The 16,356-nt window shown below is 38.2% G+C and overlaps 2 protein-coding genes across 2 annotated transcripts; both read right to left on the reverse strand.

Moving 5' to 3' along the window:
• Positions 1–396: 396 nt before the first annotated feature.
• Positions 397–7,555, reverse strand: LOC124646051 (sodium/potassium-transporting ATPase subunit beta-2-like). The gene is made up of 7 exons (XM_047186073.1): positions 7,450–7,555; positions 5,194–5,244; positions 4,504–4,623; positions 3,199–3,380; positions 2,689–2,775; positions 2,151–2,379; positions 397–1,765 (listed from the first exon to the last, which is right to left on the reverse strand). The coding sequence occupies exons 1-7, from the start codon at positions 7,511–7,513 to the stop codon at positions 1,662–1,664; spliced, it is 837 nt and encodes a 278-aa protein (XP_047042029.1). The 5' UTR covers positions 7,514–7,555; the 3' UTR covers positions 397–1,661.
• Positions 7,556–10,816: 3,261 nt separating this feature from the next.
• On the reverse strand, positions 10,817–12,186 carry LOC124645705. Its single transcript, XM_047185561.1, has 3 exons — positions 11,785–12,186; positions 11,571–11,697; positions 10,817–10,845 (listed from the first exon to the last, which is right to left on the reverse strand). Exons 1-3 carry the CDS (start codon positions 12,184–12,186, stop codon positions 10,817–10,819), a joined length of 558 nt encoding a protein of 185 aa, XP_047041517.1.
• Positions 12,187–16,356: the final 4,170 nt, after the last annotated feature.

Below are 16,356 nucleotides of genomic sequence, written 5' to 3' on the forward strand. Positions count from 1 at the left end.
ACAAAATAACTATTACTTGGTAACATTACTAATTTGTCTGTAGGTTGGCTAGCCTGTACCATGCAGTTTAGGCAACATCAGCTTATGGAAAAAAACGCGGGAGTAATAGAAAGTACCAAGGCAAAACACTTTTTAAAATTGTTATCTGATAGTTCAAGCAGTTTCAAATAAAATAATTAGAGTAATGTGAGCAGTTATTTAATATTTATTTAATTATTTACACACACTACGCAAAATATTGAATAACAGGGTTTTTGAACTTTAGCAGTCGTTACGGGTAGCCAGTAACTCTGACCCCAACCAACATATTATTTGGGAAAAGGCTAGACAGATTTTGAAAACATTTGATAAAGGCTAAAAGGATGCAGGAAAAGTTGTAAAATTAAAAGAAACTGAATTTTCAAACGGGTAGGTATTTTATTCACAATATTCAATTCACATACACAAATATCTGAACTTTAACTAGAAACACCGGAATTATCATCACATAACACATCAAGTAAATATTTACAACAACTAATAAAACATTTAAAATATAATTTGATGAATTAATATAATATTAGACAGATCTTATTCTAATAGATGAAAGTAGGTACAGTCATGGTCATTAATGCTCGAGTCGTATTTAGGTAAGTATATTCTACTGAAATAGGTATCAAAGGCCTCCATTAAAAATTATGAAAAGGTATATTAATGTGCCCGACTGTACATTAGGAATGTTTATTTAGGAAGGCAGAATAGGAAGAAGAATTATTTAATTAGACATATCTACAAAATAATGTTTGGTAGTTTTTTTTTGAACAGGTAAAGAGGTAGATTTACTTAAATGTTTAATATTTTTTGAAAAGGTTCATAAATAAGATCTCTAACTAGAATAATAATACTTTATAATCGATTTTTTTTAACAATTTTATAAGGTACACTTTGATTTGATTCAGCATACAGGCAGATGTTACCTAGTAGGTACAATACTTATATCTTAATAATGCCATATTATTGAAATGCTATAAGTATTTCAATTGTAGGTACCCTTAAAAAGCAAGAAATGTTATACTTAAGCACGTTACTTAGGTAATTTTTATTTGATAAAGTATTTTTATAAAGTAGGGATGTATTAGGTACCAAACCTAATTGTATTTTAGATTTAAAGTAATTAATTCCAAATAATTGATCTTTTCTATTCTTATCAACTAGGTATTCTTAGAATCTAACATAAACGGCAGCATTTGTAGATATTTAATAACAAACATCTAATCTAGCATCTAACATCCATTCATTTTATTACAAAAGCAGTATGAAAAAGTTTAATTAATTCTAAATGAATCATAATCATAATTACCTTCAGCAGTTATTGCTAATAAATTAATTACTAACCATTAAAAAAATCTTAGTAATTTATAAAAACTAAAAGTATAAAATAATACCTATATATTATATTTAGATTACAAATCAAAAGGTACTTAGTATTTGTTGACATCCTACGTATGCAGCGTAAGTTATGGATCCTACTAATTTTCTGAAAGTGGTATACTACATATAGTGGTATCCATTCAAATTTCAGTCAGTAGCATTGGCAAGAAGCCATGTTAAAAGAAAAATAAGAAAATAATGTAGGCCAGTTCTTGTTAGAATAAAAAAAAAAATAGGCATTACTAGTGAAGTTATTCAACGAATAACTCAAACCGGGCGCGTCCGTAGCGACTCTTGGGGTCATAGAAGATGTCGCGGGTCCAGATGCGACACTCCACGTTGATCACCACTCCACCTGGAAAATGCGAAGGCTTAATTAAATTTAAAAAAATATCTACGAGCTTACATAGCTCAGTGCATCATACCAATGTCAATAATGTATCTTTTGTAAAAGTAGGACAGTAAATAGAAGCAGTCTGCCAAGAAAGTGGTGTGCTGCCAGTTATGACAAAAGTTTCTTTTAGATTAAATATCGCAGTAGCCGACATTTTTATCGGAGCGTTTATTGTTTTAAGTTCGTATGAACTGAACCACATGGTGGTCGACTGTACCTACCTCATTATCAATGGTCAATAAACTAAAGATATTACTAGTTCCTTTTTACGACTAATCGGTTATGCTTTTAACAGCTGCAGAAATTAAAACCGCAATTTATTTAACTATGAAAACTTAGCACTCACGTCGTGGATTCTCAAAGTACACAGCCACCAGTGGTCCTGGAACCTGATCAGGCATATTCCTGGCGGAGTAGGGGATGCGGTCGGCGGTATGCAGCCGGCTGAGGGGAAACCCTGGTGGGTACTCCGCTGGGATGTACTGGATAGGACCGATGTTCTCCTTGTCGGCGCTGAATTCACCATCGCAAGTTACCCAGATGAAGTCGCCATATTGGTGAGCGGGGCGAAGACGCTGATGGGAAAAAAAATGCTTTTGTATAGTGCTGGCATATGATAATAATTTGGTAGATGGAGGTAAATAATTTTCTTTTAAATAAGAACCAATCTAGGGGTATTTAAATTAAAAAAAACTCTATCACACGAAACATTTCTTTGTGAGAAACAGGAATTTCTAATCATTAAGTAGCCGAAATTCAAGAACCATCTTGAAAACGTCTACTTTACGATTCATAGTCGGTTTTATTATATAGAAAGGTATACATTAAATACCTACATATTATAACTTCAGTAAATAAGTAAGAAAGCTGTAATGTAAACTCACCATAGCTTCTCTGATATGAGGTGGCATATCAGGGGGGATGGGCAACGATGACGTCATGTTGTACGGCTCAGGCACCCAGTAGTGGATCTAGGGCATACAACAGGAGTTATACAGATAGATAGATAAACCGTACTGAATGCCAAACTTAAAGGATTAGAAAATAAAACGATTGAATCATTGCCTTCAATGCGGTAATTTGCTTTCCTAGCCACTTCAACTAGCCCCAAATCTTCAAAACAATGCAGGGTAAAACTTGGCAAAAAAGTTGTATCATCCAACTATTCTTTTGCATTTTACAATCATGCCCATTAGGTACGCCAAATAAATAAGTCTGAGAAGAACATTCAAAGGCAATGCTTTCAAAAACTCATAAAAAAGAAATAGTTCAATTAACTGTTCTAAGTTAATTTTCTTTAGCTGTAGGTTTCCCATGTAAATTAAATAAATAAATTAAATTAAATTAACTTGTGTAATAAAATCCCACCTTAGTCTACAAGATTCTCAACTTACATGAGATAGCCTGAGGAAGATGCAAGGCTTGCCCCTAGCGTACCCGTAGAACTCGTCAGCAGTGCATGGGGCCCACAGCCTCATGGCCATATCACACTGGTCTGAGCGAAGGTGCTGGTCGCGACGGTTGTGGACTGAACATGGTGCGCGGGGCGGCTCCTCAGGAATCGAGGTCTCGTAAACTGGGTATGTAAGGTTAGAATTATAACAGGTTATCTAAGTTAAGTTACTGTCTTGAAATAATTGTGAAGAGTTATTATGGCGTTTAAAAGAGGTATTGTGTTTTTATAATATCTATGTTTCTGAAAAAATAGGGACCTGTTATCTGAATAATTTGGGGACCCCCTAGCTATGTACAACAAGAGTAATGTAACCAGACGTGCATTACAAGATTAAATAAAACAGCCAATCAAATTGGAGATTAAGTTTGCAATAATTTCAGTTTAAAAACCGACTCCCAAAAACACTGTCTAATGGATGTAACTAAGTTTATAACGCCACCGACTTCTAGGCCGATGCACCTAAGAATAGTTTTTTTTTGCTTTTCAGTGTTTTTGGGAGTCGGTTTTATTTTTTTGTAAAAAGTTTTTTATTTTTAGCTTTTCAGTGACAAGCATAGTTGTCACTATCCGCATGTCATATCCGCAGTGTAAAGTTCTCATCAATACGAACAATATAAGCCCAAGCACGAGGTAGTTTACATATTCAATTGTCGAGTTCCCTCGACCTTCGCTGGTCTCCATCATCAGGTCAGCTTCAAACCTTCACTGTTGCAAAGTTCTCGTCAATACGAACAAAATAAGCCCAAACACGAGGTAGTTTTTTACACATTCATTGTTTAAGTTCCCTCGACCTTCTCTGGTCTTCATCATCAGGTCAGCTCCAAGCCTTCACCATTGCATAGTGTTATCAGACATGCGCCTTAGTGTCAAGTTTTTACCCTACGTATGCCTACGATTTTCGAAAGTTGCCCTCGATTTCTCAGGGTTTCCATCATCAGATCCTGACCTGGTGACTATGGGACCACCTGGGAGGTAAACCCTATCAAACAAAAAAAAAAATTTGCAAATCGGTCGAGGCGTCTCTGAGTAATCGGTGAACATACATAAAAAATAAAAAAAAAAAAAAAAAAAAAAAGATCCCGACGAATTGAGAACCTCCTCCTTTTTGGGAAGTCGGTTAAAAATATTCCACGTCAGAGGCCGTCAGGCGGATTTGAGACAACTCTGACACTTTAGGTGATAAAACGTGCAGGTCACTCGATAAGAAAAAAAAGTTTAAAAGTTACTTTGTTGTTGCACTTACCCCTGAGGAAGTCATTGAGCCGTCGGTACCAGTTATGCCAGCTGCCAGGGTCGCTGCCTCTCACCTGGATCAGCGGCTGGTCCCACGTGTACTCCTCGGAACGAGGCCATACTTCTAGCTCTGATTAATTAAACACACAGTTCAAAAGACTGAAAAGGTCCTTTTCGATCTAGAAGTAATTGTGAACAAACTATAACCGTGATACGACCCCAAATGAAAACTGAATTTAATCCAATTGAAACTGGGATATATTCAAAACAATAAGAAATATAATCAAAATAATTTAAGACTGAATTTCGCCAGTTTTATCTAATTAAGGAATTGTTTGATAAGTAATACATAGCAAGCTTTTGCTTTTGATTCGAAGCTCAGAAATGCTAACTGGTTTCACGAGGTTCTTAATTGTTTGAAAAAGTCTGCCCCTTTACCTTCGAGTAAAATAGGCGTGATGTTACGTCAATGTCATGATTCCCTCAGTCAAAATATTAGGACAAAGGGCGCACAGTTTAACATTTCTGAAAAATGAAGTCATCATGTGTCCTTCTCCGTGTGAGAGGAGGCCTGAGCCCAGCATTGGGACGATAAAAAAGGCTATTACAGTAACAGAAGTCATCATGGTTCCTTAACCTCAAGCCCGTTCAGATTTTGGAAAGATCGGTTGTCAGTTATAACACGACGATAAATGCTTACCGACATAGCGCTGAGGCAGTAAAAGGCCAAGCAGAAGTCCAATAATACCTCCTGAAACAAATATTCTCCATCAAATTATTGACAAATTAACAAGGACTTTGAAACTATCCTTTATGCATGCATAGTAAATTATATGACGTCACCTTTCCATCGCATTTAAAAAGTATTTCGTATGTTTTGTTTGTTTACTGGTGAAGCGGCCGACTAAAAGTTTGCAGTGTGTGGTTACTCTAAAGCCATGTATTCACTGGGAAACAATGTTGCAGATACACAGTTTCTGAAACATCACGTAGATGTTTACAGCAAAAATGTTTCGGAAACTCTGCCGTCCACATCATCCACAGAAACAAAATTATATGTTTTTGAAACAAATAATTTTGTTTCAGAAACACGTAGATATTGTTTCTGAAACAGTGTTTATAAACAATTGTTTCTCATTGAATACATGGCTTTGCTGACTGTTCACAAGTTTTTATATCTGAAAAACCTAACTAGGTCTGTATGTACTGTTTACTTACGTAGATATTTGTTGAGACCTTTGTTGTTTTATGATGTCATAGATAAGTATAGAAGCATGCAAACATTAAAGTGATTACTCCCCCAAGCTGACGTCAGAATGCACATTAAATGTATCCCCATGATATAAGTATGTTCAAACCTACTTCGGCTCGAGGAAACCTATAACCTAATTCGTCGGTTAATTTTAAAATTGGTTAATTATTTAATTAAACTGAAAGGAAGGGTGTACCTGATTGTATATTTAAAATATTTATTTGTGTCATACTAATTGTAGGTACCGAGATCCTAAATATGGACTTACTTGTGTCGTACTACGTGTCCGGACCTAGCGACTTTGGCATCGTTTTCAAGTTTTTGTTATTGACAAAGAGACTGCGAGATGTCGGCGCCACATTGTCTCGCGCAGATACAATCCGACGTAGGAGCCTGGCTTTTACGACGCTAGATACGACTCAATAACTGCTAGGTCAAAATTTGCTTTCGAAGCAAGCGACGTGGTTAATTCATTGGCAATTTAACAATAGGTAAGTAGTTTGCCTAAGGGATATTTCCAGAGTTTGCCAAACACACTCAAAAACAGATAAAATATATACTACTCTGCTGACAAAACAGTCGGCCGACAATTGAACCGACATAAGCAAAAAAAAAATTTCAAGAAAATCTTGAGTTCAATGAAAGTTTTCAGTCGGTCAGATACCGGCTGGTCATTGTAATATGCGCACTACAGTGTGCGGGTACCCTAAGCATGTATTGAATGACTTGACTTACTGGGCTGGCTGGGGCTGGGTGCATTTATGTATTTGCAAAACATTACAAACAGGAAAATATCAAGCTAATGCACCACCGGTACTGGGAGTGGCTTGACCTAAAACCTTTGCAACCATAGGTACCGAAAGTCTGTACAAAGAAAAATGAATATGCATTTTTCTAGTTGTAGGTATTATACTTTATCCCGGACTAGCCGTTTTACTTGGGAAGAAAATCAAATCAAATGTATAGGTAGATAATTATATTTAATTACAGATAATTATACGTACAAGATCACGTCTCTAGACATTGCGTGAGTACGCTCCCGCGTGACCATTTCTGCATTATCCTGAAGCCTGGTCTAGGAAGCCTTATGAATTTCATTCTCGATGTGCGAGCTTCCATTTTGAACTGCTATTGTAAACTGTTTTCTAGACAGTTTTAAACTAAATTTTAAAGTAAATTAATTCGAAATAATAACCGTTGACTTTGATTTAGAAAGCCGATGAAGTAAATAAAATATAAATAACTTTGTAGTTACTTACAACTTTATTCGTTGCTCATTATATGCGAAAAAAACTGTGCAGGTACCTATTGGTAATTTGTCGCAAATCAATTGCAAATGAAAAACGTTTCAAAGTACTTATAGAAGTCGCAATGAACACTAGTATCTAATTAGGTACATACAATAAACTTCAAAGTGCGTTAAATAAATTTAAATTTATATAAGAGTGAATAGTTTCGCACTGATTTATAAAATACTGAATTATTTATCTCTTTATTTCCTGTTTTGGTCCTATCTCAACAAAAAAAACTTCATTTATATTGTACATAATAATTATCATCGTACTAAAACACATCAAATAGTCCACATTTTCCCAAAATACCAATCCCTCCATTCCATACAAGTTTTCCACAAAAAAAATATTCTCCAAAAAAGAAACATATCTTCTCCAAAAAAAAAATACACTTCAAGCCAAAAAGACTTACCTATGACCAGCACAACGACTGCTACAATGACAATGATCTTGATAGTACGCTTCTCCAGCCCCATGGCTTATGGTGTATTCTCGACGGTCCCCACAGAACTACTGGCGCGGCTCACTGGCGCTGGCTCGCTGCACTGGCGAGCGAGACCGGAGGATGGCTTGCGAGTACAATGCTGGGTTTGTATGAGTAAGATGTTAAGTTTTTTTTGGTCAAATTGAACTGAGGATTTTTTCCAAAATAGGTTCATTACCTCTTTTGTGCATTTACTTATTTGAAATAATCGTACATAAAATTCACATACAATAAAGTAAATAACATATAAAAAAAAACTAGAAGGAAATTCTCTCTTCTACTATTTATCTACCGTGTCTATCAGCAGAGCCTATAATTTAATAATAACGGCAGATGAGCAGTAGAAGAGAGAATTTCCTTTTTTCTGCAAGGGTTTCAAAGAGCACAAACTTACCTTTTATTTAACCATTCATCCCGAACCACGATGTCTGTAGTTTTTACGACTTTTTAAAATAAGCATTTGTTCTTTTAGACTAAAACGCGTATATCTATCGCAACTGGTAATCTCCTGGACTAGCCAACAGTGAACTAATTCGGCATTATAATTAGTATTGTAAACATGATTTACCGGACTTGACCTCTCGAGAGGACCTCATAAGGGTTATCTATTTAAACAGAATACATTTAAATCTAAGTTATGTATGTTTATGCGTTTTAAAAGTTTTTATTTATTCACAATATATTTACATTAATTGAAAATAAAATAAAATAAACTTATATATATATATGTCACCGTAAGATTACAAACATCGTTAGATTACAATCTATCTCGAGAGATTGTAAACTGTCGAATTATTGTAAACCGTAACACCTGATTGCAATTTAACGCATTATTTTTCGCTATATTATAATCTATCGATGAGAAATTGTCAAATTGTCAACTGTCCGAAAGCTCTCCCTGATTGGTCAGTCTTTTTGTAAGATCGAGAGCGATGTAGAGCGGTCAAATTGTCAACTGGCGTAGAACGGAATGCATCTTGCGCGCTGATTGGTAGAACGTCAAAAAAGACAATGTTCTTTGCAACTCCCGGTGTCACAGCTCTTTGACGTGCAAAAATAAGTGACGGTTTAATTTTTTATAAAATCAAAAATTGTACTTAATTTTTAAGACTCAAATTACACACAATTATAGTTCGGCCATTCAGAGAATGCGTTCCTGACACGTCGCGATTGAACTGACGACGTAATAACATTCATTGATTATTGATATAATAATGTTGTTTTAATGCTCCTCAATTGTTAAAACGGTAAACAACCAGCAAAAATATTTTTATCGTAACTGCAACGCCATTGCAAAGTTACGTCGTCAGTTCAATCGCGACGTGTCAGGAACGCATTCTCTGAATGGCCGAACTTTAAAATTTGTATTAAAAATTGAAGTTAGTGACGAAAACGAATCGCTGCAAAACCGACTCCACGTAGTCTTGTCTGCCCTACCCCTAGAGTGCAATTCAAAACCGCGTAGGCGCGGAGGGGCGAGGCGGCCTGCGAGCTGAGGCGCAGGTAGTTTCAGCGCTCGCCGCCGCGGCTGAGGCTGGCCGGCTCGGCCGGCCAGCAAGCTGAAGCTGCGGTGGTGAGCGTGAAAACCATCTGCGACGATAAGCTCGCATGGGACCGCCGGAGCCCCGCAGCGCCGGAGCCGTGACAGAAGTTATGCTTGCTGCATGTTGCATGCTTACTTCCATGCTGGGTCAATTAATATGGGATGTGTTATATTTTAAACAAAAAACTCAGTAGGTACGAGTTAAAAAATTAGAAGGTAAATAAATATTTTTATGATGTCATTTAATAGTATTTAAGAAGTTTACTGTTAGAATGCATGCTACAAATTTAGATGCAAAAAAATAACCATCATGCTGAGTTGTATTTAGAGTGGAAGATAACTCGTGGCTAAGATAGTATTATTTAGATGCTCGACGCTTTATTAATTGTGGCTGACTTAGTAATTTAGAAGGCAACATACATTTTTGGGGGCGAATAATGATATTAAAAAGAAGCCTGTTTAATTAGCACCCCTTTTATTTTATTTTTAAATATTAGTTTGTATTTGAAGACAAAATACCTAACTGTATTTTTATAAGAGTTATTTTTATATAAATTTAATACTTGAAGAATTTTTGAAGAGCATTTATTTTATTTAACTGACACCTCTATTTCATTCCTAACTCTACGGGAACTCCATGGGAACAGAACGGCTGGTCGTGATTGGTCGATCTTACAAAAAGACTGACCAATCAGAGAGAGCTTTCGGACAGTTGACAATTTGACAATTTCTCATCGATAGATTATAATATAGCGAAAAATAATGCGTTAAATTGCAATCAGATGTTACGGTTCACAATAATTCGACAGTTTACAATCTCTCGAGATAGATTGTAATCTAACGATGTTTGTAATCTTACGGTAACATATATACAACTTAAAACTAATACAGTGCATCAAATAATTGCTCCTCATCGCTGTCACTGGGTAATGTACCCTAAAGACTGGCAGCATTGCCACGTTGGATGGCAATGCTCAACCTCTGTACGAAATAAAAGCCAGCCTTTGGGTCCCGGGAAGTGTCAACCAGGCGCTGGGAAATATCCCTGGCAAGAAGGTGCGCCCTCGGACCCCACGGCCCTAGAGTTTCAACCCCAAACGGCTCAAACATGTAATTGCCTATAAGGTTACTATATTTGCGCCGCTTGAGGTTCTCTGCTTGTGCAGCGGCGGAGCCAGCACAACATGCAGTTCCGGGAAGGTGAGATGGCGCAAGAGTGTCGACGCATGTCGCGTCCCACACTAAAGTCCTACCCACCTTCCACGGAAATAGCGACATGCCGTCTGGTCTCTTGCCATCGTCGCGTGCCAAGCCATTTGGTTCGAGTACGGCTGGCACGCCGACGGCAACAAGAGCGCGACGGATCACGTCGTTTATGTTGGCATGTCGTGGTATGCGGCCGGCACTCCGGCTGCACGACAGGCCGTGGTGACCGAGGCTGTTGACAGCTTCCCCGCAGTGGCAGCGATGAGGAGAGCAGCATGGAGCACCTAGTCGGAGGCAAACGGCGAGTCTGAAGGTGGTGTCATCAAACATGGTGCCTGTGTTTGAGGACGGAAGTGCAAGAAGCCATTTTTTGTTTATGCTAATTTCAGCAAACTATTGTCATAAAAAAATGAATATTTCATAAATGGAAAGAAATAAGATTTATAGTCTCCTCCTTTTTTGGACTCGGTTAAAAAGAAAGGACTTGAAATGTACTACAGGTGTGCTACGGTGCTACGATACATTTATCGAGTCACGCCTACATTGCTACGTCATCGCTACGCCGTAGTCATTTTCTATAATAGAAATATGTTCTTATATAGTACATTTTTAAAGAGGTCGCATTACGTAGAGTTGTTTTGAGTTTATATCCTATAATAGTTTTTATAACGGATGAACTAACATAGTACTAACGACTACTGGTTTATTTAACTACCTATTTTAACAGTCTTCAAAAAAGGAGGAGATTTTCAATGCGTTCGTTTTTTTTGACTACTTTACTAATAAACACACAACAGATCTGCAGACACCTTTTTTTTTTTGTTGTTGTCGCTGGTTAAAAAATGCTATTACGCATGCCCTTCCCGTCGGGGGACGGGAGAGGGGTATGTGGGGCTCCCCGGTACAGACGTTCCCGGTATACCCACTAAAAAGGCCCAGCGGCACTCCGACCTCGCCTGAGTGGAGGGGATCTGGGAATCTACGGCGTCCAGTCCCCCACCGGCGATTGCCCGCCTTACGGCAGGCCCCTCATGCCTCCCCCCAGTGGGGAGGGGTCCCTATGATGGCCGGAGCACAAGGAGCGATCCTTGTAATGCAGGCGGTGGCACCCGCGCGCCTGCCGCCCGCTGATCACCCTCCGGGGCGGATGGGGACTGGCGTTGTAGTCGCTGTCTTCCACCCCTTCTTCGTCTGTGGTGCGGCGCCACGAGAGGGTCGTTCTCCCGCATGCGCTCTGCCGCCTCCTTCTGTGACATGACATCCTCACAGAAGGATGCTACCGCGTCCCATGCCTCCTCACTTCCCAGCATGGCACCAATCACGCTGGGTAGCGAGAGGTCATCCCCGTCCACTGCCACCAGGATGCGGCGGGGTTCAGCCCACGATGGGCATACCTCGAGGGTGTGCTCTGCCGTGTCCACCTCGGCCTCACAATGGTGGCACTTTGGAGGCTCCTCCCTCCCAATCCGGTGCAGGCACGATCCGAAGCAGCCATGCCCGGACAGCACCTGTACCGGATGCATCGAGAGGCAACCATGCCGCCGATCGAGCCATCCGTTCAGGACAGGCCCGATGGCGTCCAGCGTCCGGCGACCGAACGTTGCCGAGGCAAGGTCCTCGGCCCAGTGCCGAGTTATTGCCTCCCTCGCCTGCTCACGCACTTCTTCCCGTTCTATCGGGTCCGGGCGCCGATCTAGCGCTCTCTGCGCCGCCGTCCAGTCGTACACTCTGGCGAGCATCCAAGCCTCGAGATCCCAAGGAGGGGCTCCCGCCAGAACGCACGCCGCCGCGAAGCTCACTGTGCGGTACGCCCTCGCCACCCGCTGTGCAATGGCCCTTTCTGGTCTTCGGATGGCAGCGGCGTTTCTCCGTCCGCACAGTGAGTCTGCCCAGATTGGGGCCCCGTATAGGGCCATGCTCTTAAGTATGCCGGCGTATAGACGCCGGCATTGGTCGCCGGGCCTCCCGATGTTCGGGAGGAGCCACGAGAGGGCGCCCGCGGTCCTCATCAAGCGCGTCGACAGCGATCTGCAGACACCTGCTTCTAGAACGCTATCAAAAGTTTTATTTAAGCCAAAAAAAATTAATTATATGAAAGCTTTGAAGCCTATCAATGCGACACCTTTTGGGCAGCCCAATGTGACCCAAAACCTGCACATTGAAATACATACTTGCCGCCACTGATAATGCCGTGTGCGTGGCGAAAGATTTATGGCCAATTATTTGTAAGTATTCTTCAAAATTTTTATAAAAATAAATATCATTGTTAAATTCCATCAGCCAGCAATGTACATCACACTGGGGTGGTGAGTCCTGGCGTCGCCGCGACGTCGCTTGGCGTCATCCCGGCGCCAGCATACCATGTTACAGATTTATGCTCCCCTAGTACCGAAACCAAGACGCCATTGATGAAAACGCCAATAATATTGGGTTTGTAAGATAATCAAATAAATGAAAGTCGGTGATTATAAAATGAATAATTAAAGTTTTTTGCTCTCAAAATATGTACTTTGTTTTCAAGTTTTGAATTGGGTTTTCGGTCGTAGCTCTTAGGTTGGATTTTTTTACGTTTATAAAGATTATTTGCTTCTCAAATTAAAAACTGAGTTCTAGTGGAACTGGTCATATACCAGCGGTCAATTATTCACTGAAAATAAAAAGGTACCTAAGTTGATTTTCTTGTAAATTGTATAATAAATAAAAAAATCTAGATTCTAATGTAACAAAAGATCTGCAAAAAGAGACGAAATATAGTGTAGAAGTAAAAGTGTAAAAGGGATGGGAACTATCATACCATCCAAGAGGTTGTTGACATAAGCACGAAGGCGAGAGTTTTATGCGTAGTACGTACTTATAACATAACAGACACACTGACGCCTCACAGCTTCAATGTTATTTTATATACATGACTAGCTGATTCACGCGGTTTTACCTGTGATCCTGAAGAAAATTGTTGGTAGAAACTACAGGTACCTGCGATCAAAATTTTCTAGATTCTCTACCTAAAAGTTTACTAATATAAAAATTTATGCAAAGCTTTTTTGGATTATGAGTAACATACCTACACATCATCATCATCATCTCAGCCATAGGACATCCACTGCTGAACATATAGCTCCCACTTAGATCTCCACAGGTACCGGTAGGAAGCGACCTGCATCCAGCGTCTTCCGGCAACTACTACTACAATAATAACATACACACAGCCTGACAAATTATTACAGCGATTTGTTAACTACGTAGGTATATAATTTGGTATCACGCTGCGTATATACATTCAAGCATAGTCCTTCAATAGGTAATTTTATCATCATCTTGACCATCCTCCTGCCCTTATCCCAATTTATTTTGTAAATATAAAAACATGTTTTCTTCTTCCCTACTCGTCTATCTGCCGTCATCCCACGAATAAGATTATTTCTATTCATATTCTACTTTCACATAATCCATCCATCGTTTATTTGGTCCTCCTGGCAAAATTGATTCATAAAACTTAAGATTCTGTATATACTCGTAATTTAAATACAAAGACTAAATAGTAAGATATTTACGATATCTACCTACGTTTAATTACTCATAAATACCTATTTAATTATATAGATCTACAGGGGTTGACGACACGCTGAGCGGATTACAAGGGGTGAGTGAATAACGTAGTTACTAGTTAGAGAATATACATATTTGTATATAGATTTATTGAGTCTGTGCATTTTCTATAGAAGGGTAACAAATTCAATCGATTGAGCAAGATTTCTTTGGGCCAAAATTTTGCTTGTGTGATATTTTAATGAGGCCTTAATATAAATCAATAGGCCCAAGTCCACCGCCAGCATAAACCTTAGTTTTCTTAAATCCTTGAAATCGTTTAGGTACTACGAATGTTCACGAAAATGAAAAAAAAAACTATGAAATATGTTCTTCAACAATATGTTGGTGATTATTAAAAGACTAAACGAATTATACCTACAATCATCTGAATTGAAAACCTCCTTCTTTTCTACAAGTCGGATAAAAACCCCTACAGCTCATTTTCACCAAAACATTCGCCTACCTCTGTAACGCATTTTCGCAATACCAACAAAGTATCGGGGCGACATTTCGCACTAACCCTCTGGCGCCGGGCAGTCGGCATTCACCCCCGTGCCCTACTTACAGTATTCACTACTCTATGCTCTCCTAGTACCTGTGACGTCATAAGCCATGTTTATAAGGAAGTAATAAAGACTTATTTATAGGGTACGGTAATTAATCCTGTGGAATATCGATTTGTGATAAAATTGGTTCAATAAGTTTGGAGATAAAATATAGTACCTAAGTATATGTATGAGAATTGAGATAGCAATTAAGGAAGACGTAGATTTAATTCCTGATTTGATTTGCATTTGATTCAGAACATATTTTGTATATTATATGTTGTGTCGTCGTGTCGTTGTGGCCTAGTGGGTAAAGAACCAACCTCTCGAGTATGAGGGCGTGGGTTCGATTCCAGGTCAGGCAAGTACCAATGCAACTTTTCTAAGTTTGTATGTACTTTCTAAGTATATCTTAGACACCAATGGCTGATATAAAGGTGAAGGAAAACATCTTGAGGAAACCTGGACTATAAAGTCTGGAATCACCAACCCGCATTGAGCAAGCGTGGTGTATATAAAGCTGAAGTTGCTGAAGAGTTTTTTTGCTAGATTGAACAAACCTCGGAAACTACTGGGCTGAATTGAAAATTTTGTCAGTTATAGATACCCTATCTATCAACAAAAGGTCATAGATTATTTTTATCCTTATAGGGTAAGAAATTAGTTAAGTAGGCGAGTGAAACCACTGGTGGAAGCTAGTAAAAAGGTACAACTTTATTTAATACATGAATTATATTAAGAAGTTCAATAAAAAAACTAAAATCTGTATTGAGCAAAGAGTTGTTATGCCTTTTCTGAAGAGTGATGAAATACCTATATCGAGGCGTTGAAACCACAACCCACGTCACTCGTTACATTTTAACTAATTAATTAACTAGCAAGATTAATGAAGCAAGTTATTTTAAAAGTATGAATATAAATAGATCTTTAATCAAACTTCTGAGTGGATTAATCTACACTGAACTAATTTACTGTGTGAAAATGCGTCTCGGGTTATTTATAGACGTTATTGTGAGTTTTCTTGTTTGACGCTTTGACTAAAAACAGCTCAAAAGATCGATACGACTTTTGATAAACTGAAACCTATAGTAATTTTTGTCAAACCTTAATCAATCGTTTTGCGAAGAAAAGTAAAAAATATTTTTTCCTCCGAGTGTTAGAAGTTTTTATGGTAAGAAGCTTTTGCCTTGTTGGTGAAATAAATAGACTTTTTAGACGGTGTTATATTTCTTATTCATGTTCAGAATTCGGTGTTCCTTCAGGACGCTAGTGACACCTGCCGGGAGTACCCAAAATTACAATAAGTAACCAACATTTAGTTGTATAAATGGGTGCAAGGGTATATGTTTTTTTTTCACACAAAAAAGTACTTAAGGATTTTGATGAAAGTTAATAAAAAAAGATAATAATTGTAAGTATACATCAGAATATTATGTTATCTTTTTATCCGGGTTTATCCTGAAGTTTTGGGTAACAACACTTGTATAACATTAAATATACACCAATATTACCGAGGGTATTACATATCTCTATTACTTAGGTACATAAGAAATGATGTATCTGAGCATGGTATTGTGATAAAAAATATCTTATTTAAAAAGTGTTCTATTACCTATATTAATTGTATTAGAATGGTGATAAACTACTGATAATATAATCTCCTACTAATTTAATTATGTATTTTATTTATGAGATCACTACTTTAAAACAAGTTTGAGTCTTAGTTCAAGAACTTTATAGCTAAGCATTCTAAACTGAATTGTCTATTGGAATTACATATTATTATATCTTCTTGTTATTGAAAGATATAAGAAAATATGCCTTGCAGTAAGCTCTCGGTGATCTTCAGAGTTTCAGACTATTTTGCGTCACAATTCTTTATCAGGATAAGAAGGGAAAGAAGGGATGCTTATCCATAACGCTATGAAATAAAACACCAATAAAAAACCTAAA

The sequence above is a fragment of the Helicoverpa zea genome, chromosome 3, assembly GCF_022581195.2.
Source record: "Helicoverpa zea isolate HzStark_Cry1AcR chromosome 3, ilHelZeax1.1, whole genome shotgun sequence".
Classification (NCBI taxonomy): Eukaryota; Metazoa; Arthropoda; class Insecta; order Lepidoptera; family Noctuidae; genus Helicoverpa; species Helicoverpa zea.